Source organism: Urocampus carinirostris, chromosome 3 (genome assembly GCF_059441175.1).
Source record: "Urocampus carinirostris isolate Australia breed hairy pipefish chromosome 3, RoL_Ucar_1.0, whole genome shotgun sequence".
Taxonomy (NCBI): domain Eukaryota; kingdom Metazoa; phylum Chordata; class Actinopteri; order Syngnathiformes; family Syngnathidae; genus Urocampus; species Urocampus carinirostris.
Window position 1 is genome coordinate 34544534 of NC_142351.1, and position 26025 is coordinate 34570558.

The 26025-nt window shown below is 38.6% G+C and overlaps 1 protein-coding gene across 1 annotated transcript; it reads left to right on the forward strand.

Annotated features, from left to right (window-relative positions):
* The first annotated feature begins 3759 nt into the window (after window positions 1–3759).
* Window positions 3760–20242, forward strand: LOC148369532 (neuronal acetylcholine receptor subunit alpha-4-like). Its single transcript, XM_088331595.1, has 6 exons — window positions 3760–4049; window positions 11909–12060; window positions 12504–12548; window positions 12618–12727; window positions 16071–17496; window positions 18876–20242. Exons 1-6 carry the CDS (start codon window positions 3902–3904, stop codon window positions 18999–19001), a joined length of 2007 nt encoding a protein of 668 aa, XP_088187721.1. The 5' UTR covers window positions 3760–3901; the 3' UTR covers window positions 19002–20242.
* The last annotated feature ends 5783 nt before the right edge of the window (window positions 20243–26025 follow it).

A 26025-nucleotide genomic window follows, 5' to 3' on the forward strand; every position in this document is an offset into this window, starting at 1 on the left:
GATAAGGTGGGGGGTGTCGTGTTAGTAATGTTAGCTCATTCCCCTGTTTTTTTTGTTAGTGTAATATGAAAATAGAAAAATACCTGCTTCAAGAGGAGTCCAAGCGCCAACCCAAACCCAAGAAATAGAAATAAGAAGAGTTAATTCGAGCGCGCCTAAGAAAATCACATAATTAAATGAGCTGACCGAGGCAGCAATGATGACACAACCAGCCAGGTGATAGTAGAAGGAAGTGAAAAAGTTCCAAATTCCGTACAGCTCCTTTCATTCAAAGCTGAAGACTTTCTTCAAGATTCATGATCGAGGACCGGCATTGTCTGTGTTTTTCATTTCAAGGATTACAGACACTCTACGAACCTTAGAGCAGATTATTTGTGTTTGATGTGGATTTCTGAAATAACATCTGTCATTTCACACTCCGCAATCACCATCCTAAACAAGCGCACAAGACTGTAAGAAATATTTATCTTACCTATGTAGAGAAAATGGGGATTTATATCTTACTTATGGAATTCTTTTGGAATTTACTGATTCCACATGTTATTTCATTACTTTTCATTTCACTATTCACCCAGTAAATGTTTCTGCCAATTCATCCTGGCATTCTTTTATCTAATTATTCTCTTTTTCTTCTTTTTTGTGTTTATTTTTTTTTCCTGGAGAGTTATGCAAACAAAATGTTCACTGAATTGTTATAAATGACAATAAAGACAATTCTATTCTATTCTATTCTATTCTATTCTATTCTATCAGTGTTCATTTTACCTCTGAAAAGTGATGGGTCCAGGGGACTCGCATGCTCAAAAATCTATGGGTCCCAACAGAGATCTATGGGTCCCCAAAATTTAGTGTTATCGAGGTTGAAATCGTAAATCAGCGACATATATATAATATAAATCTATATATTCATTCAGTTTTAATCATCAAATTATTAATTCATTTTCTTCTTTAAATTATTGTTGGTAATATACCGATTAAAGGGCCCTGCGATTGGCTGGCAACCAGTTCGGGGTGTCCCCTGCCCACTGCCCGGAGATGGCTGGGATGGGCTCCAGCCCCCCGCGACCCTAATGAGGAAAAGCGGTACGGCTAATGAGATGAGATGAGATACCGATTAAAGGGATAACCACAAACCTGTCTTTTTTTAAATTTTCTCCTTTTATACTTCCTTTTTTTCTTAACTTCTTTATACAACATAATTCGTAATATCGATAACAAAAGCAAGTGAGCCGTTTGAGAGCCGTCTCTTTTTAATGACTTGAGCCAAAAATGCGGGTTCTCTAAAAAAAGACAGACTTCCTTTCACTACACAGCGAGATCTCGTTGGCAGAGTTCGGCGTGCAGACGAAAACTCGAACCGCGAGACCAAAACACATTGACCCCCAAGTTCGTTATAAGCTAGAGAGGAGGAGTGCATTATAACAATATATTATTGTTACGAAAATAACAATAATAATAATAAGTTAAGAAATTGAAAAAATTTTACTACATATAGTGACGGTGTGTATGAATTCACAGATCGAGACTGTCGTATCTTTAAATGGAGCCAAAGTGTGTCCCTTTGTTGCACTACAATAGCTCAAAGGATACCACATCGCAAAATTTGTCTTTTTGTGTGTCCAAAGAATAATTTTAGTCGTGAATTGCTGTGAGTGACAATGCAAGACTGAGAACTAACCGGAGCACTACAAAGAGCAGCTAGCTGGAGCTTTATTTGGGCTGGATTAGGCCAAAGTCAAGGTTACCAGGAAAGGATGCAAAAAAGGCTAGTAAAGTAAAGTAGAAACACCCTGAATCACAGATTTCCTGTGGATAGAAAGTGACAACCAAAGACAAAGTAAACTTTTATTTAAATCAAAGTGCGACCAATAAAAAAAGCAACTAGCGGCGAACTATAAGTCACGGTCAAGTGCCTAAAGTTTGTGGCTAGTGAAGACTGTGCTATAAGTGTAATAAGCATCAGCCATGTATAGATATTTTTTGTACAAACTGCAATAGTATGTCTGCTAACTGCACAAACCGCAACAAATTGTTCTGCTAACCATGAAAACTGCCACAGGATGTCTGTAAGGGGTCCTCATGACAGGAAATTCATGGCAGAAAGTTCAACGGACTGCAAGACTACAGCGGCAAAAATATACACCTCAGAAAATATGTACCGTAATTATTATATATATTTTCCCGTAATTAAAAGCCTCGAGTAAAAATCTCCAACCTGTTTTTAACGAATAAAATTCACCAGAATTAGATGCAAGATTTTCTTTTATTTAGAATTTCATTTTTTAAATTATTTTTTTATAATGCAATGTAATCTTATACAGCTTCATCAAACAAAAATAGTTATTCAATATAGTTACGACTTCATGAGAACATTTGTAAATACAAACTATCGGAATCTGCTGACACCTATTGATATAGATGAATATTACGGTTACTCGTCTGATCAATAGAAGAAAGCGAAGATACTGGCCAATAGCGTGCTTTTTCACAGCACACTGGTTGAAAACAACTGATTTAAATCATTGGCTTTTTTTTGTCTGTTTATTCAAATGGGGTATATCATACAGACTGGGGCTTTTTCAATAAGGTAAACCTTTAATGTGCTTTTTTGGTGAGATTCTGTATGGTGGTAAGTGAAATTGTGACTTGACAGCTGTGCTGTTCTTGTATTCGAGATTGGCCGGTGCCTGGATTGTTTGGATCAACAGGAACCATAGTTTTGATAGATCCACAATGTTTGGTTTATCAAAGTTCAGAAGTCCACAGTCAAAACCAAAGGTATAATCCGATTCATACCACGACCTTGATGTGAAGCTCTATGATGAAGCAGATCCTGGCTGGATTCTTTGTCAAGGGTGGCTCACCCCCTCGGATCACAGAGATTTCTAATTGTCCAAGGAATATAGGATTTTTTTGAGGTGGGGGAGAAAACCGGCCTTTGAAAAGGACATGAAAGGGGGGATTACTTGAAGCCCGAGCTAATTCAAATACATTTACACATAAAATAGGCGAGTCAAGTAACAATATACAAATATGATCAACAGGGAAAGGAGATCTCAAATTGGATTTAAATGTTAATGTTAAATGAGCAACCTTTGTTTAGTGCATCAGAGAAACCTTTTCAAACTACTAAGAGATACGGAAACAAACTCGCCAAAATCCGTCTAGTTTGGGTTTTTCGTCCTCTATGATTCACTGGGAGAAGTCAAAACAAAGAAAAGGTGAGATTTGTTTTTCTGATTCCAATGTCGTGCCAACGATAGCCACCATGACCATGCAGTGAGGAAAAAAACAACTGGATGGCTTGACTTGCTTTTAGCCTGATAATACTATCACCCGATTTATTGTTTGTGGCCAAGGTGTGTGCCAAATCAGAATCCTTGGTCTCACTATCTACCTCTGCTATGAGGGAAGAGAGTTGCATTTGCAGACGTTCAGCAAAGTAAAACAGACAAATTGTATCGATGATATTCATAAGATAATGTGAAAATTTTGCAATTTTGAGAAGAAAATCCAAAACTTGTGAAGGTAAATGAAAAAGAAAGTTAACATTGAACAAACAGAACCTTTTTTATGTTTAATATCCCTGATCACAGGTGAGGCGAAATCCTCACCTGCCTCCCTTGACTGCATGTCACTGCATTTGATGACAGTTGCAGGGCTCGAATGAAAAAGGGAGAGAGAGCGTGAGGGAGAAGGAGGGAGGAGGCTGAGAGACCACACTCACAGTGAGGGACTCATGCATGTAGAGGAGCAAGGAAGCCAACTGGTGTTATCCGAGGATTCCTCCGGAGCGTGGAGTCACCTGCCCGTGTCCAAGCCAGTCACAAGCAGGTTGCCTGCCTGGCATCCTCAGTGGCCAAGGGAGGATTGATGGACAAGGGGGAGCAGCGGCAGGCTAATGTTGACTCACTCAACATTTGACTGGTTAATAAGATTATCTGAAGCAAGAGAGCGGACTGTTTCTATGGCGACGTCCTGCGGCTTGAGGAGCACCATGGGTGTAAACAAATGTTTCGGCTTACTTTTGCTGACTCTTGGAGCACAAGGTAATTTGTATTCATAGAATGGGTTGAGAAAGCTTCATTTATTCATTGCTGGTGCTTGTGTATAAAACTTTATGTCTTGTTTAAAAAGTCTGAGGCAATTTTGAACAGAAACACTGGATGTACATCGAGTTTGTCCCCAGAGGGCCCCAAGCATATATTTGTTCCTCAAGAACAATTCGACTATGTTTACAAGGAGTCCTAGTTTATTTATATTTAGGGTTTTTTCTAATTTTACTGTATTTTCCGGGGTATAAAGCGCACCAAAAATTACCAAATTCTAAAATTTGAAAGTGCACCTTACAACACAGTGTACCTTCCATCCGTTATCTGCACAGTAGGATCGCGGGGGTGCCAGAGCCCATCCCAGCTATCTTTGGGCTGTGGGCATGGGACAACCTGAACTGGTTGCCAGCCAGTCGCACGGCACACAGGGACAGACAACTCAATTGCTCATTCACACCTAGGGACAATTTGAACCAGCCAATTAACCTATCATGCATGTTTTGGGTATGTGGGAAGAGACCGGAGTGCCCGGAAGAAACCCATGCAAGCCCTGGGAGAACATGCAAACTCCGCACAGGAAGGCTAGTAGCTGAATTCAAACCATGACTCAGAACTGTGCTGCGGACGCGCTATCCACTGCCATGCCACACGTACAGTGTACCTTATTTATTGCAAAATATGCAATAATATATATTGTGAGTCGATAAAATTTGCAATGGTTATACATATAAGATTTATTGTAGCCTTAATTCCATGCGCCCAAAGATAGCTAGGATGGGCTCCAGCACCCCCGCGACCCTACTGAGGATAAGTGGTGCGGATAATGGATGGATATATATATATATATATATATATATATATATATATACAGTACATACATACACACACACAACTTGAGATTTCTTTGGGGGTGTGCGCCTTATCTTGAAGAAAAAACGGTATGTATTTTTTTATATGTCTGTATGTATTCTTTTGAACACTAAAAAATCATGAATCCTTTTGGATAATCTAGGTTATGAAACTGGAATAAAAATTTGGGCAGCATCGTGTCTTGTTTCCGTGGCATCTGTTGCTTTGGTGACCTGCTAAAAAGCACTGCTAGTGACGGCAACCAAACGCTGCTAACTGATATTTGCTGCCGGTGCACTATTGGCCTCAGAGAGCACATTGATCAAATGAGGACAGAATTGGGTTCAGCAGCGCAGGGAAAACGAGAACCAACAGAGGTGGATGGTCAGAGACTAATTTAATGTTCACATATTAAAAAGAAAAGTCAGATTGATGTTGTTCGTATTTATGGATATATGTTTGGTATTTGTTTTTTTTTTATAACATTATGTCTTGGTGGAAAATCCAAATTCATAAATGCAAGTAATTTTCAACCAGTCTACCGGGGCACACTAGTGTGCCGTGGGAACCTTGCCTAGTGTGCCAAAGAAAATTGCCCAATGTTACCTTATTAAAAAAGGCATCTTTTCTTTTTATCTTTCTTCTATCGATCAGTCGGGTAACTGCAACATTCATCCATATCAGGAAGTGGCAGCTCTTCCTATATACTAAATATCTGCTCGTGGGATATTACAGGAAATATATTTAAAAACGTATTTGGTTTGATGAAGCCGTTTCAGATTGCATTGCAAAAAATAATACAATTTGAATAAAGTAAAAAACTAAGATACGAAATCCTTGAAAAACAGGTAAAAAATGTAGTAAAATCTAAAACGAATATCTTGTTTCACCTTTTGAGCCACAGTGACCACAAAATATTTGAAAAGATTATACAGTATGTTAGACAACATAATATTTTATCTTGAAAAATCCAATATAAGTAATTTTAAAAAAATGAAATTGCTGCCAAGAATTAATATGCAAGCATTTTCAAGGGACAGTGTGCTTCAAAAAAAAAGTAATGAAAAAAAAGTCTACCTGGGCTCAAAAAAAGTTGGGAAACATTGCATTTGGCTACGTTTTGTGTCATCTGTAATCTCTTCTTGGTCTACTGTTTTTCAAGTTTGTAAAAAATGTTATTTTGAATTTAATTGAATTGTCATCATTGTGATTAATATCATTTTTGAGAAACAATGTATGCAACTAGGTTGGACATGACACTCAGAGACAATAGAAGACACTTAACATGAATTACAGTAAAACAACACTCTTATTTGATTTAAGGTGTTATATGAGAAATCATAGGTTTGGATGCTCTTGGTTTACTAACTGTTTTATTTCTATTTCAGTTTGACGACCGATCATCTATGCTGATTTTGGTTGATAACCTATTATTTTTTTAAGGGGCAAAATTTACATTTTAGCGCTCAATTAACCGAAATGTTATTTTTATTGGTCCAAATTTCAAGTGGAAGTCAACCCTAAAAATCATCCAACCATATTATTACATATGGTTCTCTAGAAATCTAAGCATGTCATTTTTATGTTTTTAGAATTCCTAGTTGGGTTCAATTTGTGTTAATGACTATTTTACAATGCTGTCAAGTAAACAACAAACTGTGATTGGTCATTGTAATTTGTCATGCCATCTTAACTTAGCAACACTCTTAAAATGGCTGCCCCTGTTGTTGGCTTCATGAAGGTTAATAGAACATATCATTTTTACGAAAAACAAGTGGGTTTACATTCGTTTTAAACAGTGACACCTCTGAGAGTAATGAAAATACAGAGTTGGTGTGTATGGAATCTATTGTGTTTACATAAATATCAACTTTCACTATAGGTCTCGAGATAACGTCTTGATCAGAATATTTTTATATAACTAATTTCAGATATGTATTACCTGCTTTTTGTCATTGCTGATTTAATTATAGATTTTGCGCTGGTTTTATATTAAGTGATCTAACACCACTGAAAAACAAGCTTTTATTATTAACATTGTGCATGACCTTTCATGATTTGAATAGAGATGGAAAAAATTGAAACATCATTTGGAAGGAGAGAAGCGCCCTTTTTATTCCTGATTATATTTTTGGTATTGGAATCAAGCTTGTCTTTAGATTTAGTTTGTAAAAACATAAATCAGGTTGGGTTTAAATGTTACTAAAGTTATTCATGCTTTGAGTTTATTGTAATCATTGGAGCTTCAACAGCATGGGTTTGTGAAAGACAAACTGTTTACTAACCACAGCAACTTAATGATCAAAAATTGATTATGATAATGATTAATTTTAGAACGTAATAGTATATGTTTTAGAACAAAGGCTCTGGTTCTCCCCACCCAATGTAATTAAATGTGTCTGAAAGGTCGACAATGAAACATTTACTTAACTACATTTTGCAATGCAGCAATTGCGTCTACTGACTGTAAACTTGTTAGCTATCATGAAGCTTTGAGCATGCTTGTTATCCGACATACCGGAGGACTGTAAGAGGCTTCTGATGCTGAAATGGTGGTTATCGTGCAGGACATTAGGGTTAGTTGCATTTTCTTGATGGGCACCCTCACATGGGATGTAGATTTATTGAAATAAATAACATTTTAAAAAGCTCTACAATATGTGGGCAGATATCGATTTGGGGCCTTTAAAATTTGAGCATGCTTGTTTGCAAGCAAGCAAAAGACAGCACACTGGCTTTGATTGATTGTGTAGGAGGACAACAGCAACACATGTGTCACTGCTTTCAATGTGGTAGGTGGTTGGACTGGATGGTAGAGATCAATTGGAAAACTAGTTGTGACTGAATAAGTAGGCGCCTCTTCTGGTTGTGATTCAGTAATGCAGGCTGCAATTTGACCTTGAAGCGATAGTGTGATCAAGTTAGTTTCAATAAAGCTAGATTTTTGGCCAACCCAGTTGATCAGTATGGAAACATGAAATGAAATTGGTTTTGTTTATCAGCTTAACAGTGTGCCATAAATATGCTGAAAATGAAATATTTAATTATTAATTTCATTTACTGTCTCCTAACAACTCCTACAAACAATAGAACGTCAATTTAAAGGGACATTGTGTAATATTTGAATTGCATTGTATTGTGCAAGTGAAAATAAAGGCTAAAAAGAACAAGGAAGTATGGAAATGAAGGAGACTCAACGTGACCATACGGCATCTTTGTTTTTGTCTTTTTGGCCCAACATTTCTTTTTTACCCTTAGCAGCAAGATGTCGGGCAATCATGTCAGTTCCCTCTAGGTGAGCCTCATATTATGTAAATTAAAGGCACATCACTTGACCTATGAGTATTTTAAAAATGCAAATTCATACAACTCATGTATTTCTTCTTATCATTCAAATCAATATAGTTCTTTTTTATTGAATGACGTTTTTTTACCACTAGTATATACTAAATACACAATGCCCCTTTACGATATAACTTTACTTAAAGGTGCATCGATCGCATAACACTGATCACCAGTCTTTAGGAGGTTTTGCAGATCGTGATTTTTTTTTCCTTTACACACAACAGGCACCTTTACATTTTCGATCTGGTTTTAATTAGAAAAGGGTCAATAGAGGAAACAATCTAACTTCTTCTTAATGAAACACTACTATCTCAAATAAAAAAGAAAAAATGTATTGATCAAAAAAAGCAGTGGCTAACTTTTGGATCGGCTAATCACCTATCCCTAGAATCAAGCAAATCTGGGCAAATAACTCAGCTTGTAAGTCTGCAGGTGGTCCCCTAGTGTTTAATTTAAAAGTCTAATTTAAAGATGTTAACATTGAATTCCTAAACAATCATTACAGTTTGTAATGATATGGTATACTTTTGGAAATTCCTACATTTCTTCACAAAACTACTATCAAATTTGATCTGATCTTTGTCAAAAATTACACGGATAAAATAGTAGTGTCCACTTTAACTTAAACCACCCAAACATATAAGTTTTTATATTTTATTGAAAATAGCTTGCAAAAAATGACCCAAAAAAAAAAGGGGGGGGGGGGCTATTTAAGTAACTGAATCATCACATTTTATATTTTCTGGCCCCCCCTTTGATAGCAATGACTTCAACCAGAAGCTTACATGTGCTGATGATCAGTCTTGCGCATCGATCAGAACAAATCTTGTCCCATTCTTTTTTACAAAAATGCTGTCTGGGATGTCTGGCATGAATCGCTGTCTTGAGGTAATGCCACAGTAGCTTAATTGGGCTCAAGTCTGTACTTTGACCTCGTCACTCCAGAATCTGTATTTTGTGCTTGCTTCCTAACCGATGAGGTGTTGATGTTGTGAACTGTTCCATTTTTCCTCCAGACATGACATTGTGTATTCCGGGCCAACAATTCAACCTTGGTTTCAACGGTCCACAACATATTTTGCTGAAACGTCTGTAGCTTTTTTAACGAACATCAAACGAGCAGAAATTTATTTTTAGACAGCATTGGCTTACTCCATGGAGACCTCACATGAACACCATTACTGGCCAAGGTTTTACATATAGTTGATATGTGCATAGAGATATTGGACTGTGACAGCGATTTCTGTAAGTCTTTAGCAGGCACTATAGAGTTTTTTTTTTCCTCTCTGAGTATTCTGCCCCGAACTCTTGGCGTCATCTGTGACAGATTGCCACTACTTGGGAGAGAAGCAACATCTGTTAACAACTTCTCTGACTGTTGATTGATCAACTTACAGACTTCTGGAGATACTTTTGAATCATTTTACAACTTTATGGGTTTCCACAATTCTTGATTACATCTTCAGACCTTTCTTTTGAGCGAGCCACTGGGCATCAGACAAAGCTTCTATTCAAGACAATTTTTACCAAGTGTGTGTTTTATAGTGGGTAGGGTAGCGGTACGCCACTTCACCAGTGATTGGGCACACACCCGACTTAAATTGCTTTGGTAAAAATTTGTTTCATCAGTTTAACTCTCCTTAGGCAGAGGGAAAAATCACTTATTCCTCTCCCTTCTATCTCTGTTTGCACTCTATCCTTATAACAATATGGAAAACAACAAATGTTTGGATTAAAGCAGATGCCGTTTTGTCATCTCAGGGATTCTGACGAAGATATGATCATGTTTGATACTGATTTTATGCATACATGTGAATTTCAAAAGGGTTCAGTTACGTTTTTTATACCACTGTAATTTAAATTAAGGTTTACTGCACTCTCTTAAACTTACATGACAAGTAAATCTTATTGAACATTTGAGAATTAACAGTGACGCAAAATCAATGATAGATTAGGTGAAGGATGAATCTCTCACGCAAACCGTATCACATAATGAAGCAGTACCAAAATAGTAATTAAAGTCACTTATGTGAATCACTCAATGATAATGCACGACACAAATAAAAACCAAAGGCCCTGCGCATACCAAACGGTAAAATGCACTGCGCGAGCCACGGAACAGGTCTCTAATTGTTGTGGGACCGAGCGAGGTCATCGCCTGCGTAATGTGAGTTTGTTGGAAAGGAGCAATGAGAGGGAAGTGTTCCATTAGATGGGCAGCAAGGGGACACCGGCACACAGGTGAAAGTACTGTGTGAGGGCGGGGTGACAAAACCTTTTGTTGGCACAACATGTCCTCTGCTTCTCATTCATTCTTCGCTTTGCTTTTCCCCACTGTCTCATGTAACCATGACGCCAGCTGCCTCTACCTGAGGTCGCCTCCTGCTTTCATCCCAACGAAGCATGTCCTCTTTGTTGGGTAACATAAATAAAACCATGACAGTAAGGGAATTGGCACAACAAATTTTCATGTCCAGCAATTTGAAATGAAAGAAATTAAGGCCTGAATATGTAGCAACAATGTTTTATCAGATCAAACTTGCAGCCATCAGTTTTCTACACTGCTTCTCTGAAGTGGGATTATACATTAAGTAAACTCAATTGCATCCCAGGTGACTGCAGACTGTTCCCCAGCCAATCAGAGTTGATAGTTTAAAGTAGTGACAATTTCTATGTTGTTTTACAACTCCCGTATCATAGTGGTAAGAGGGTGGTAATGTCACAAAGATATGATCACCAATTAAGACGATAGATGCCCAAGCAGAGCTCCAGAGAAAGACTCAAGACTGTCCATTTTCCAACATTTTTTTTAGTTTTTAGTTTTTTTTAGTATTCGTACAACGCGGTTTTAAGGTTGCAGGATACCCCTTTGTATCCCCTTCATTCTCCTTTGTTTGGTGTTCCTGTTTAGGAAGATGTCACTATGGCAACAAGACAAACGGTTTTAACGCGATGTCCGTGGTCAAGGTGCAGTGGTGTACATGGATAGACGCCAGACAGTGCTAAAGTTAATCATCCTTTTACCCTTGCTCCAAAAATAAATTTTTGGGGACTTGATTTTCCCACATTGTTTGTCTAATTTATTACAACTGGGAGAACATTTTGTAACTGACACCAGATGGAAATCCTACATATTTAGTCGAATGAATTCCTATTGTCATTATTTTATTAAGCTAATGAATATAATATTGAAAACCTTGTTTTAAGGATTTGCTATATAAAACATCAGATTTCTTTAAATATTTGCACAACATATAGATTTATACATCATATTTAAATCTGTATATGGGAATGCATATTCATATGTGCATTGTGCCCCTTTTACCAACAATTCAGCCATAAAACTTTTCCTCCACCCAATTTTTAGTCATTGCTCCCTTTGAACTTTAGGACAGTTTTTCCTTATTTTGATGTTTTGGTTTTCATCTGAGAGTGCCCTGTTTTGGGGTAAACTGTCTAGCCTCACACACTGCATCCCTCTGTAGGTTATTGTTTTAATAAGTTGCAACTATTCAACGTGGTTGCACTCTGCAGAACAAGGCTCATTTTAATTTGCTCACGTTCGTTATTCTCGAGCTTCACGGATGAGGGAAAATTAAAATTAAATCATTTAATAAGCACATTTTAGGCCACTGTTTGTAATTTCATGTAATCCCCTCCAGTGTGTTGCTACGCTGGACCTCGGGCTCATGCTGAGGAGAAACTGCTCAAGGATCTTTTTATTCGTTACAACAAGCTCTCGAGGCCTGTGGAGAACGCATCTGACACTGTGCATGTCCATTTTGGCCTTTCTATTGCTCAGCTTATAGATGTGGTGAGTACAATTTTTGTTACTTTAGAACACTGGGAAACCACTTAAGCAGGGGTGGCCAACCCAGTCCTCAAGAGCCGCATGTCCTGCATATTTTTGGAGTTTCTTTGCTCAATTACAGGTGAGTCCAATCACCTGGGTCATTATCAAGCTCCCACACAGCTCGCTAACAAACTTTGAATTTGCATCATCTGAGTTGGGGAAGAGAAACTTCCAAAACATGCAGGAGTAGCGGCTCTTGAGGACCCGGTTGGCCACCCATGCAGTGTCAGTACCTAAAAATGTTCCACTCTGAAATTGTTGCGGGCACATTTATTTCTTATGTTGGAATGTTTAATCACCAGGAAGTTAATACTGAAGAACAAACGTGTGTAATACCGAATAAAACCCTCCAGGTGATCAAACAATCAGTTCTATAAAAATATTTTCTGTTTCCATACTGCAAGGATGAGAAGAACCAGATGATGACCACCAACGTTTGGGTCAAGCAAGTATGTAAATGATACTTTACAATTGAACTGCATCAGTGTAACTGGTACCTGAAAAATGCTCTCCTCCAGGAATGGAACGATTACAAGCTGCGTTGGGACCCCGAGGAATACGAGAACGTCACTTCCATCCGGATTCCCTCGGAGCTCATCTGGAGGCCTGACATTGTCCTTTACAACAAGTGAGGGTTTGGTCCGACAGTATGCATTCCTTTATGTTTTAAAATAAATATGACTTATTAAATAAAAATATATCTAATCAAATCGATTTAATATTTGGATGCGCCTCTGAGAAGGAGAGTGCGAACATAACTGATCGTTTGTTGCAGCATCACTTAGATATGTGTTTAGCTAAAAACAGCATTTGTTTCCATAATTTCCACATTCGCTGCTTAAAATACTGGCTTGGATAGAAAGCAGTCTTACTGTCGCAAATGTTCAACCATATTCCCTTAAACAAATATACATTAATTATTTTTTTTTACATTGTGGTCCAAATAATCATTGTAATTTTTGTTCGTGAAAAAAATGGAGCAGCTTGATTTGTACGTTAATTAAACACATATGAGTTAAAAAAAAAAAAACATCCATCACAAATGTACATTTAATTCTAACACAAATAAAACACAACCTTTCTTGAGTTGAAAGACAAAAAGTTTCATCCTAGGGCAGAGGTCACCACCCTTTTTTGAAGCTGAGAGCTACTTTTTGTTACTGATTGTTATGAAGGGGTACTGGTTTGATGTGCAATTAAAAAAAAAAAACAAGATCACTATGTTAATACAATGTTGTTACTATGCTATTACCTGGTTGTGATTATTATAAGTCACATTAAAAGAGGCTGTCAACTACTACAACATCTTGCGAGTCATGTGACAAATTTCCTGGAAAATCTCAATGATCCATCACTGGTTAGCTAATTTCAGAACATGTCCGCTGGCTACTCAGTTGGTCTACGGTTTAGAACCCTGTCCTAGGGTTGGCCACGCATTTAATCCAGAGGCAAAATCAATATTAACTTGTTGTAAAGCAAAAGGATCATGGGTCATTTTGCAATATCTGCTCGCTAAAGTCCATCTCAGGTTTATATGGTTCCCTTGACATTATAAACCCCCAAACCGTTTTAGCCATTTTGACACGACCGCCAATCTTCAAAACCGTCACAACTTTCTAACTCAATTAGCGGTGGCCATCCCTTGGTAGAATATAGTCGATAATACTTTGACGCAGTCATGTTCAGTGATTCATGCACTCATAGCACCATCCTTGAGGCAAGCATAATCACATCAGCATCAATGTGCGGAATCTGCTGATTCCGTTCCAACAGAAGACGTTCCTGGATGAAAACAAGAAAATCCCTTTTCCGTGCCAACACTCTTGTCCATTGCCAACATCATAAAGTACTCTGGCTGTGAACAAGGTCACAGTTAATGGGAACAGCCATAAACAAACTTGGTACTACACGCGAGGCGATACATTTGCCTGGAAAAGTAGATAAAATGTAATTAAATGTGTTTCAAAGAGCCTCAGATAAAAGGCATCCAGTGTGACTGTTATCATGAGTGGAGGGAGTTCTAAATGACCATTATAACAATGAAATTAGACCTGACATGATATAAGCAATATAATTACCAAATCCATGTGTCATTCAAAAGTAATTACATTGTTCTGTCTCTGAATGAAATAGTTGACGTGCTATGAAAGCAACTGCACACATTGTTATATTTTGTTCATAGTTGAGAAGATCATGATTTTAACATTAAATTCAAATAGAATATGTTCAAAAGAAAAATGGTTTACATTTGTTTTCTGTCAATTGATCTTGGAAAGTATAACCCAGATCCCAGCATGTCATGCATTAGAATCAGGATTGTCCCTAATGTCATTGTGAACATTATTTACAGTGAGATTAGATGTGATACACCAGGCTAAACATGTAATGAAGACTGAAAAGAGAAACATAAGATAACAACAATTTTAGTATAAACAGGCAAAAACATTTTTAGGTTCTTGGAGACTGGCCTAACTTGTAAGTGCATCAGAACAATTGTACAATGAAACTAGTGCAATGACATTTAGCAGCAAGATAATTCCAAAATATGTCCAGACATAAGTTATGAATACCCTTTTCTTTTTTTAAAGAAAATGTCTATTTTTTTTTTTTTTACAGTCGTGCACTTGTTAAGGTTGGTGATGGCCCTGGGTAAGAAACTGTAAGCTTGTTATTCCTTGTTTTAAGGAACATCTGTCACAGGGCAGTGGGTCAAAGTAATGTTTTGGGTTTTATATTGATGTACAATGTACAAAAATGTATTTTATTATTTTCCCTCAACTCAGAGAGAAGGACCACTTTCAAGTTGATATTCAGAAAAGAAGTGATTTATTGTGCTGAGGGGTTGCAGGCTTGCATTCATGTATTTACCAGGAGGCAGAAGATAAAAAAAGCAAAGGCAAAGGGGGCATGTCTTGGCTGTAAAACTTTTAAACATTGTAACTCTTATTTATGGGCGGTTTTAACTGTTGGCATATAGATTTTGTGAGGACACAATCTTAGTGCACAACAAACAAGCACAGTGAAGCTGCCTTGGTCACAAAGCAACTCCTAAATGCTGTCATTCCAGAATTACTATTTTGTACATTAATGCCCAGGTCTTTTAGGCACAGCTCGTTTCCCAACCATAGTTTAGACATTTTACATAATATATATATATATATATATATATATATATATGGCTGCACAGTGGTTAGCGCGTCTGTGGCACAGTTCTGAGGTCATGAGATCAAACCTTCCTGTGTGGAGTTTGCATGTTCTCCCCGTGCTTGCCTGGGTTTCCTCCGAGCACTCCGGTTTCCTCCCACTTTCCAAAAACATGCATGTAAGGTTAATTGGCCGGTCCAAATTGTGAATGAGCGAGTGGCTGGCAACCAGTTCAGGGAGTCCCCTGCCCGAAGATTGCTGGGATGGGCTCCAGCACCCCCGCGACCCTACTGAGGATAAGCGGCGCAGATAATGGATGGATGAATAGATGGATTATACATACATATATATATACACATACATACATACATACATATATATATAAATAATCATATATCATAAGCCTTACCCAAAGGGCACTGATCTATTTGACATGCAAAAAGCAAAAACTTTGTAAAGGGCTTGGCAAAAAATGAACAAATTGATGAATTATGGTCTCTGTGTGTCTCTGTAATTTTAAGTCTTCCTTGTGCTTTTTAGCACTTACTTTTGGTAACACTACATAATACAGTGATATCTAGTGGTCAAATAATACACACTGTCGTTTTAAGCATTATTGAGCACAGATCTTCGATTCTGAGGTTTGGATGGAAACATTTAACACAAAAGGAGCTTTTACTTCATGCCAATGTACAGAAAAGGCATGCTGTTGTTGTAAATTGTAAAAATTCAATAGAACGCAAAATTCAACAAGCCACTCCTGATGACCACTTGGGATTTTTCGGGGAAATCGCTGTTCTTATGCCCATCCTTTCGTTTATCTGCAGTGCCGACGGTGACTTCGCAGTCACCCACCTGACTAAAGCCCACCTATTCCACGATGGACGGATAAAGTGGATGCCACCAGCTATCTACAAGTCCTCATGCAGTATTGATGTCACCTTTTTCCCCTTTGACCAACAAAGCTGCAAGATGAAGTTCGGCTCGTGGACTTACGACAGAGCCAAGATCGACCTCATAAGCATGGCCAGTGATGTGGATCAGATGGATTATTGGGAAAGCGGCGAGTGGGTTATTATGAACGCAGTGGGCAAGTACAACACCAAAAAGTATGAGTGCTGCACTGAAATTTACGCGGACATCACGTACTACTTCATTATCCGGAGACTTCCATTGTTCTATACCATTAATCTGATCATCCCATGTCTGCTTATCTCCTGTTTGACTGTGCTGGTGTTTTATTTACCTTCACAGTGCGGGGAGAAGATCACCTTGTGTATTTCCGTTTTATTGTCTCTAACTGTATTCCTGCTGCTGATCACAGAGATCATCCCGTCCACATCCTTGGTGATTCCGTTAATTGGTGAATACTTGCTGTTTACCATGGTCTTTGTGACCCTTTCAATTATAATCACCGTTTTTGTTTTGAACGTGCACCATCGATCGCCTCAAACCCACGGAATGCCACATTGGGTGCGAAGGGTTTTTTTGGACATGGTGCCCAGGGTCCTTTTCATGAAGCGGCCCCCTGGTACTGCCAAGCAACACTGCAAGAAGTTGATTGAGATGATGCATCGCCCAACCATAATATCAGCAACAGGGAACTCTCAGACCTTTTGGATGGGTCTAGAGACAGGACTGACTCAAGTAGGACAGGTCTACAAGAATCTCCCAAAAACTGCGTCTGACAGCCCAGAAATCCAGGTCTGCTCGCCTTCTCCATCATCCTCCCCTATCAAAGATCTCAACCAGGAACCGCCGCTAGTTAAGGCCAACACGGTCTACCAGTCACCCACTAAACAGTATTCAGGACTCTATCGAGGACAAAAGTCTATTTTGTCTTCTTCTCAGCTTTCCCTACCCCCGATTTTCCCTCTTGGACCTCTTCGCAATGTTGCCAAGGAAGGCACAGGTAGACTATCCTCAAATGGCCGATCACATAGCGCGGAGCAAATGTCCGACTTACAGAGGGAGCTTCCACTCACAGCTGAGCAACGATGTCACTCAGCTGGCTTTCAGTCCTGTTGCCTGCACAGCGATGGATCGGAGAAAAGGTACGGCACTCTCGACCAGGCCAAACGGCAAGCTCTGACAAACTGTCACAAGGAAACGCTCAAAGCAGAGCGTACAGAAGAGCTAAGAAACCAAAACGATGAACTGGCTCCTCCTCGATTGTCTCCTGCTATGCAACGAGCCATTGAAGGGGTTCAGTACATCGCTGATCATCTCAGGGCGGAGGATGATGACTTCTCTGTGAGTTTTTTAAAATATGTGACATCTCTTCACAGAAAGACAAACAAATATATATTAATGCTTGTAATCTTAATTGTAGAACGTTAACTCTCGAGTCAAAGCAATGAGATGCTTTAAACTTGACGTTTACTCAAATGTTAACTCAAAGTTAAAAGCTTAAACTCAGTGTTTAGAAATTAAGGTTGAATGAAATGATTTGCATTTATATAGTGCTTTTCAAGTCAATGAAGACTTCCCAAAGCGCTTTACATTTACCCATTTACACACACTCACACACCAACAGCGGCCGTGCAGCCATCCAAGGCGCCAACCTGCTTATTGGGGGCATTAGGGGTTCAGTGTCTTACCCTAGGACACTTCGACATGTAACACGCAGGAGCCGGGATTCGAACCTGCGATCTATTGATCCCCAGACGAGCGCTCTACCTCCTGAGCTAATGCGCCCCGGTTTCTGTGGCGCGTGTCTAAAAGAAAAAAGTAAATTGGATTATAATTAAAAACAGTTGGTCAAATACTATTATGTTTGATTCAAATGAGGTGTTTTTATCAAAATGATATAAATTACAATAAATATAAAAGAGCAGTTTATTTTATGAAATCGCCAACCACACACCATTAGGAGAGAAGACATCAATGGATTTTGAACATACAAGAAAGGACCCACAGCTCCGAATAAGAAAAGCCGTCCACTGAGGTTTTTCTTTTCATTAAATCTGGGACTGGCTGGCAACCAATGCAGGGTGTCCCCTGCCCACTGCCCAAAAGATGGTTGTGATGAGCTCCATAAGCGGTGCAGATAATGGATGGATGGATTATTGCTGTCCAGATTTTGTTAATTTTTTTATGATGAACAGGACAAGTGATGGTGTGCACTGAGTGTTATTTAAAAGATGGGGAAAAATTATATCGCCAGGTCTCAGTTTTTAAAAAATTGATGATCGGTGATTGTGTTGGGTGCACCTATTTTTTATTACATAAATATTCTAGGATCGGATGGATTAACTCTTATTATTTAGATTATAATCTCTTTAAAAGTAAACTTTAGGTTTCAAGACTGTGTTCTTGGTCTATGTTTAGCATGGCCCTAAATCATCTAGATGCATAAAGTTCGAGTCATACTTGGAACACATCTATGCGCTGATGTCATTGAAAACCAAAAATTAAGAGAATTGAACAGTTTACATAAGCTAGACAGCATATGTCTATCATCAAAAACAGATGCACCTTGCCTTTCCAACTTTTTAATACAAAAAGGCTCTGATGGGGAAAAACAGTTCATCCAATCATGACGAATCACAGTTAAAACTGGATGCTGACTAACATGTATTTGGTGTTTAGGAACAAATGTTCAGTCTCCTTTCTTGGACTTTGTTTTTTAGGTGAAGGAAGACTGGAAGTACGTGGCAATGGTAATCGACAGAATCTTTCTCTGGATGTTCGTACTGGTGTGTATACTGGGCTCAGTGGGACTCTTTCTACCGCCCTGGCTGGCCGGAATGATCTGAAAGCTACTGGCCGGAAAAAAGAAAGGATGGTCATCGAACCTGTTTTTCTATCTTTTTTTCCAAAGGAGCTTCGAGTGTTTTGTTCTTGATTAGCATAAAGGTTACGAACAAGATGGGAAGTCTGTCATGAATTCCTAGGAACTCATACATACTTGATGACGCCTGGAAACCATCCCTTTGTACTTCTTCATTTTGACATTGAGCTTCGCATTTTTAACTATAGCCTCTTCAAGTTGAATGTCCCTCAGCAGGGTGCAGAATTCCTCCCAGGTAGAACAATTTAATCCGTACATGCACACTTTCGTGACCTATACGTTTTTCATGAAGATTGGTAAATTATTCACGTATAAATTAAAGTAAATACTGACATGCCTCGAAATTGTGGATGAATATAAATCTACAATCAACAATCGTAAATTCTGGTCTAGTGTTATTTTTGAAGATTTGTATCTTGTAGCTTGAGGCAAAATTGAGAGCAGTGTTTCTGTGCAACCAACAACAGTTCTTCAGTTTCACTACCGGCTGAACCAGGTCAACTCCCAGCTGTACCAAGTCTTAGAAAAAACATTTTTTTTGCCCATAACTTTAAAGAGTTTTTCAGAGAGCTATATGATGGAAATAAATCAGCGGAACCAGCGTTTTAGAAGGTAAAATTCAACATCTCAAAATATCAAAAAGTTGAAATATTCAGCCTTATTCAATCACCTTAAAGATTCTTATTTAGAGTAGTAGACCGCCCGTGCATGCATGTTTCTGTTAGAGATAAGGAGCGCTATCTTGTTCACTCCTGGACAGTGTGTATTATATAGTGCCTCTTACTGGTAGAAAAAAATAAAACATAAATAAAAACCAATATATATTTGTATGATAAACAAAATCATATATCATACTAATGCATTTTGTTAAAATTCCCAAAGGTCAAGAATTTGGTATTTATTTAAAATAACATAAGCCTCACCTAAAGGAAGCTGACATCATTGTCCGCCATCTTGCTCCTACAGGTACCTCAAAACCTCAAAAGGGCTGGGCAAAAAATAGTTTTCAAATGGTGGGCTTTTGTCACTTTGATTTTCCATTGTTTGGATTTTTACCATTTATTTTTTGTTGCCCCTTTTTTCTATACAACAACATATATCAAAAAATACACACTGTTCCTTCGACACATTGGTTTAAATGTTTTCAATTGTTGTTGTTTATTTTTCTTTTGACCTATCAAAAACCTTTTGGCCTAAAAAGGAAGAATGTTACACAAGTCTGTTACAGTTTTGATGGAATAAAAAAAAAGTGCCAATGACTTTATGCTCATATCTTATTTGGGATTATTGCAGTGTAGCATTGAAGCAGTTTCCCTTTTACTCGAAAGATACAAATAACAAAATAATTTATGAGGAACATTTGGGGATTCAATGAGCTAATAAAACCCCTTAAAAGTTAGCTGCACTGATAATAACTAACGTTGACAGTTTACAAAGGTTCTTTGAATTTAGGGCGAGATGATAAAAAATAAACCGAGGTTCTCTTTTTCTATCAGGCAATTTTAATCAATTTAAAAAAAAAAAACAGGTAGAAATTTGTATAATTTTAACTCCAAAAAGCTTTTTATGTAAAAGACCAGATAAAAATATTTGATTTTAATCAGCTCTTTTTCAACTTTTACATTCGTAGCTTGTACTATTGTTGGGTGGTTATTAATAAAAATTAATTCATAATTAACTACACAGTAAATTTAATTAAGTTAAATATTCATTGTTTTCAAAATATCTTAACCCCTCTTGTTTTCTCCCAACAAAAAAAGGGAACACAATAACCTCCAGTGTAGGGGTAAAATAGAGTTTGCATAGGATATACATATTCAAAGTTAAATAAGGTAAAGAAAATAGTTAGAATAAAAAAATAAAAAGTAAAATAAAACCAAAATGTGAACAACCCAGCATCTGAAACACTCCACTGCCTCGAAATGGTTCAGTCCATTTGATTCGTGGCACTGCTCTCGCCCACCTCCCACTCGACTTGTGTCACTTGCGATACAGCAGCGGAGTCTGAGGAGGCTCTAGTTTAGTATGGTGAGTACAATTATACATATACCTGTACATGTTGAAAAACTAGTTTGCCACCCAATAGCATGACTTTGTTGTCAGCAACAGATATTAGTCCCAATTTTAGCTGCATTGAATTGAATGTAAGTTACATTTACACTCTAGGTCAGGGGTGGCGAACAAGTTTGACGCAAAGAGCCGAAACTTTTAACTGTGAGAGTCAAAGAGCCACATCACGCACTGACCTGCCATGACAGACAGACACACACAATTAAAAACATATTTTCCATAACACACTTCTTTCCTTGATTTCAAGGAAAGTGTCCATCCTCAATACACACAAAAAAACCTAAACATGAAACAAGGCAAACAGCCACAGTATATAGAAAATATGAGGCAAAGAGCCGCATTCTAATTGGCCAAGAGCCGCATGCGGCTCTAGAGCCACGTGTTCGCCACCCCTGCTCTAGGTGCTCAGCAAACTTAACTTAGAAAATTTAACTCACGTTCAATGTACATTTTACACCCTGTAAAAAGGAGTAAATAATCACTTAGACAGTGTCACAATGCACTCTTTAGGTGTTAAATAGACACTGGTTATTTCACTGTGTATTGTAAACCAATCTTGCAAACTACCTAATCCAGCATTCTGCCATTCGGTTAGTCATAAAACAACATAGTAAGTTTTCAAACTGAATTTGTGGAAGAGTGGTTAGTTAATTGAATTCATTCAATGTACATCCCAGTTTCCCTCGATAAATGTGTATGATTGAGGGAGTAAACCTGGCAGCACAATGACTGCGCTCCATTTTCAAGTCTGCAAATTCGAGCCCAGAAATACCAACTGCCTGGGGGTGATCAAAGTTTTTCTGGGCCCTCCGGTGTAAACGAGCAATGGATCATGAGAAACGGACCACTCAAACTCGTTTGAAAGCCACGGCCGTCATGGAGGCTAACGCCGTTAGCAGGGTTGGGTCGGGTTACTTTAACTTGATTACTTTTGGATTATTCCAATACCAAATATGCTAATAAAAGACAAAAGAAACTAAATATGAATAAAATTATGACTCACAACACGTGGTAAGCTTTCTCTCCTGGCTTTGATCACTTTTGATCTCCGGCAAAACTAACATAAAATGCGACAGAAACAAAATGAACGTAAATCCAAACAGCTTGCCAACATCATTTTTTGCCGTTCCATGTGTTCCTTTACTCCCCAAGCCTGCACAAAATTTAGTAACATCTGCAAAAAGCTCCTGAAAATATTCTATGAGACAGTTGTGGCAAGCGCCCTCTTCTGTGCGGCAGCGTCATGAAGAAGGATGCCTCTCGTCTCAATACACTGGCGAGGAAAGCAAGCTCTGTTTTGGGCACAGAGCTGGACAGCCTGACAACAGTAGCTGAGAGACGGGCACTGAAAAAGCTGCGGTCAATCATGGACAATTCATCACATCCACTACACAGAATTATATCCAGACAGAAAAGCAGCTTCAGCGACAGACTGCTGTCACTGTCTTGTGCCAAGGACAGACTGAAGAGATCTTTTCTTCCTCATGCCATGAGGCTCTTTAACTCCACCCGGCGGAGTAAAGGCCCACATTAAACCACACCCCCTACATTGCATATTACCGTAATTTTATTTCAGTGTGTATTTTATGTGGCACTATTTAAAAACTCTATACAACACGCTACAGTGGGTATCAGCACATCACATTGGGTATTTGTATATTGTATTATTTTTGCTTTATTATTGTATTGTCCTCAGCGCAGGGATGCTGCTGGAAATGTGAAATGTAAATTTCCCTGCGGGGGATGAGTAAAGTATCTATCTATCTATTTGGTATTGGAGTAATCCAAAAGTAATTGAAAGTAATCGAGTTAAAGTAACCCTACCCAACCCTGGCCGTTAGTTGTAAGAACGGCGACGGGGAAATCCTCTAGAAATCCTAAAGATAATTGTAACTTTGAAGACAGTAGCAGATGACATGTAGTCAACTAAAACGGACTTGAAAGAACTGAAAAGCGCTGAGAGTGCTTCCCAAACTCGTCTTGACCAGGTTGAAACCAGAGTTTCGAACTTGGAAGATGATAACATTGTGTTGGCCAGCAAATATGATGCCCTATGCAACTAAATCGAGCAACTGTGGGGCCAGGTAGACGACCAAGAAAATCGTGACCATTGTAATAACGTCAAATTGATCGGGCTGAACAAAGGAAAGAAAACGGGCCACACCATGAATGAATATGTGGGGAAAGCTCTCCGCGACCGATTGGGGCCACAGTGTGACATCTTGGAAATCAAGAGGAGTCACAGAAGTGGAAGGATGCACCCCGGTGACGGTGACCCACCGAGGATCATCTTGGTGCGGTTTTTGCGCTACGCAGCACGCTAAAAAGTCTTTACAGAAGCAAAGATACATCGAGGGATACAATGGAAGGACTGCAGACTTTCTTTCTTGACATGACCAAAGAGTATTCTGACAACCGGAGGCAGTTGTCCTCCTTAATGAAAGAACTGTGAAAGAAACAGGTGAAACATACCCTTGCACATCCTGCTGTCCTCAGGTTTTCATTGAAGGGGAAAAGATTGCGCTTCACCGACCCATATAAGCCCAAGAATTCAATTCGGGAAAATATTTGCGCAACCTAGAACAGCTGACGGACATCGGTCAAACAAGATAAAGAGTTCCACATTATTTTAAGGACCGGAATGAGACGGAGGCTTTGGTTGCTAATCCTGGGACTGGACGGGAGTAAAGAAGAAGAACAAGCCGTGTTGGTGAACATGTTACGTTATCAGTGTGTCACGGATCAGACAGACAAGGACCACAATTGCGTCAGGTTAAGAAAGTTTATTTAGGGATGGGGGAAACGGTAGGGTCTTGGAGTAAAGAGAAATCTTGAAGTGGAGATTTGGGAATACCTTTAAGGAAGATGGCTTGAAAGATGGAATGAAGAGGAAACCGAGCAACAAGTTTGCTGAGCGCAGACAAACAGGTTCCGGGTCTAGGCTTTGCAGATGATCTGACAAAGGTAGGCAGTAAGGGAGGGCTTTAAATACAGAGCTTTATTGACAGGGAATTCAGAACAGCTGATTCTTTAACATTTTCTCGCCCTTGCCGATTCATCAGGGAGTATCGATATCCTGTCAAGTGGAAGAAGGATTTTTGGACAATCTTCACCACCTGATCAGCATGAGTATCAAGTTCAACGTCTTCTGTGACCTTAATCCCCAGGAACATAAACTGCCTTACCCTTTACCAACCAGCGAATAAATTTAAAAAAAAAACTGAAATTTGGTTTCACAGCACGGCGGCTGCGGCACAGTTCTAAGGTCATTGGTTCAAATCTCGTGACCAGCCTTCCTGTGCGGGGTTTGCATGTTCTCACGTGCCTGTGTGGGTTTCCTCCGGACATTCCAATTTCCTCCCACATTCCAAGAACAAGAATCTGTCTCTGTGTGCCCTGCGACTGGCTAGCAACTAGTTCAGGGTGTCCCCTGCCCACGACCTGAGGACTGCTGAGATGGGCTCTAGCACCCCAGCGACCCTTCTGACGATAAGTGGTGCAGATAATGGATGGATGATGTCTACTCATGTACCTTGTCCCAGAGGGTGTTAAATGTATGAATATAAATGACAGGTAAACTAAAAAAAGGTTGATTTTACAGATGCCTATCTTGCACAAGTTGACAAGGTTAAATGGGAAATATTAATTGGAAAAAAGAAGAAAAGAAAAAAACAGTAGGCGCTGGGATGTGAAACACTGCATTATGCCAAAAGCGCCGACAATTTTTGAAAACATCAGAAAAGGAATTAATTGTACGCCGCTTGTATAATTTCAAAGCTCCACAAGCCTGTGGGTAAGAGCAGTCAATTACCTTCATTTATGATAGAATTTGATCATTTTTGAATGTTTATGCTTTTGTGTTAACAGAAAGTTAACAGAAGTTATATAAAACCGTGATGCTACAAAAAAAATTAAAAATATCAAGATCTGTGAATAGGGCTACCAAAATAGCGAAAAATCCAGACTTTAAACCTGGGGGTATGGAGGTAGGGTTTCAAAAATGGGCCCAAAAAGGACTGATGTTGATTACCCAAGTATTGGAAGCACAGGCAATGAAATCATTCGAACAACTCCAACAAGAGTTTGACCTACCCAGAAATGATTTTTACAAATATTTGCAACTAAGGCATTACCTCCAGAAACACGAGGAATGGGGGAAAATATGTAAGGAGCCAACTAAGGTAGAGGAATTATTAATATCGTATACAAAAGGACAATCAATAAAGGGGGTTATATCAAAACTATATAAAGCCCTGAGAATGGATCTCAGTAATGAGGACATGGCAGTTAAGGAAAAATGGGAACAAGAAACTAATGTAGCGATAAAAGACAACGAATGGGAAAAAACATTGAAAGAGGGACACAAAATAACCAACAGCCCGACATGGAGGGAGTTTGAATGGAAAGTAAAAATGCGATTCTTCTATACACCCTCTATCACTTCAAAATATAAAAATACCTCAAATCTATGCTGGCGTAACTGTGGGGGGGTCGGTGACTTTACGCATATTTTCTGGAATTGCCCTGTAATATTAAATTTTTGGAGAAGTATCCAGAGAGAAATAAAATTAATCACGGGCTGGGAGTTGCGGTTGGACCCAAAGGCTTACGTAATAGGAATTTTGCCAGAAGAATTACTATCTGGTCAACAGAAATATATACTAAGGGTAATGCTTCTGGTAGCAAAGAAAATGATCACAGTGTCCTGGCTGAAACCACAACCTCCTGACATAAAACAATGGAGAGACAAATTAAAGCAAATGTACATTATGGAAAAAAATCACTGCAAAACTTCAACTGAAACTTGACCAATTTGAGAAAAGATGGAAGCCTATCACACAAATTTTACTTGATGTCTAAACACCTCCCCCTATTTATTATGTGTTTTTTTTTTTTTTTTTTGGTGTATATTTTGATTT

Excerpts from the sequence above, each read along its gene's own strand:
- LOC148369532 (XM_088331595.1), top strand. The coding sequence starts at position 3,902 with ATGTTGACTCACTCAACATTTGACTGGTTAATAAGATTATCTGAAGCA. Across the intron at positions 4,050-11,908 it reads GCTGACTCTTGGAGCACAAG|TGTGTTGCTACGCTGGACCT; the intron begins GTAATTTGTATT and ends AATCCCCTCCAG. Across the intron at positions 12,728-16,070 it reads GACATTGTCCTTTACAACAA|TGCCGACGGTGACTTCGCAG; the intron begins GTGAGGGTTTGG and ends GTTTATCTGCAG.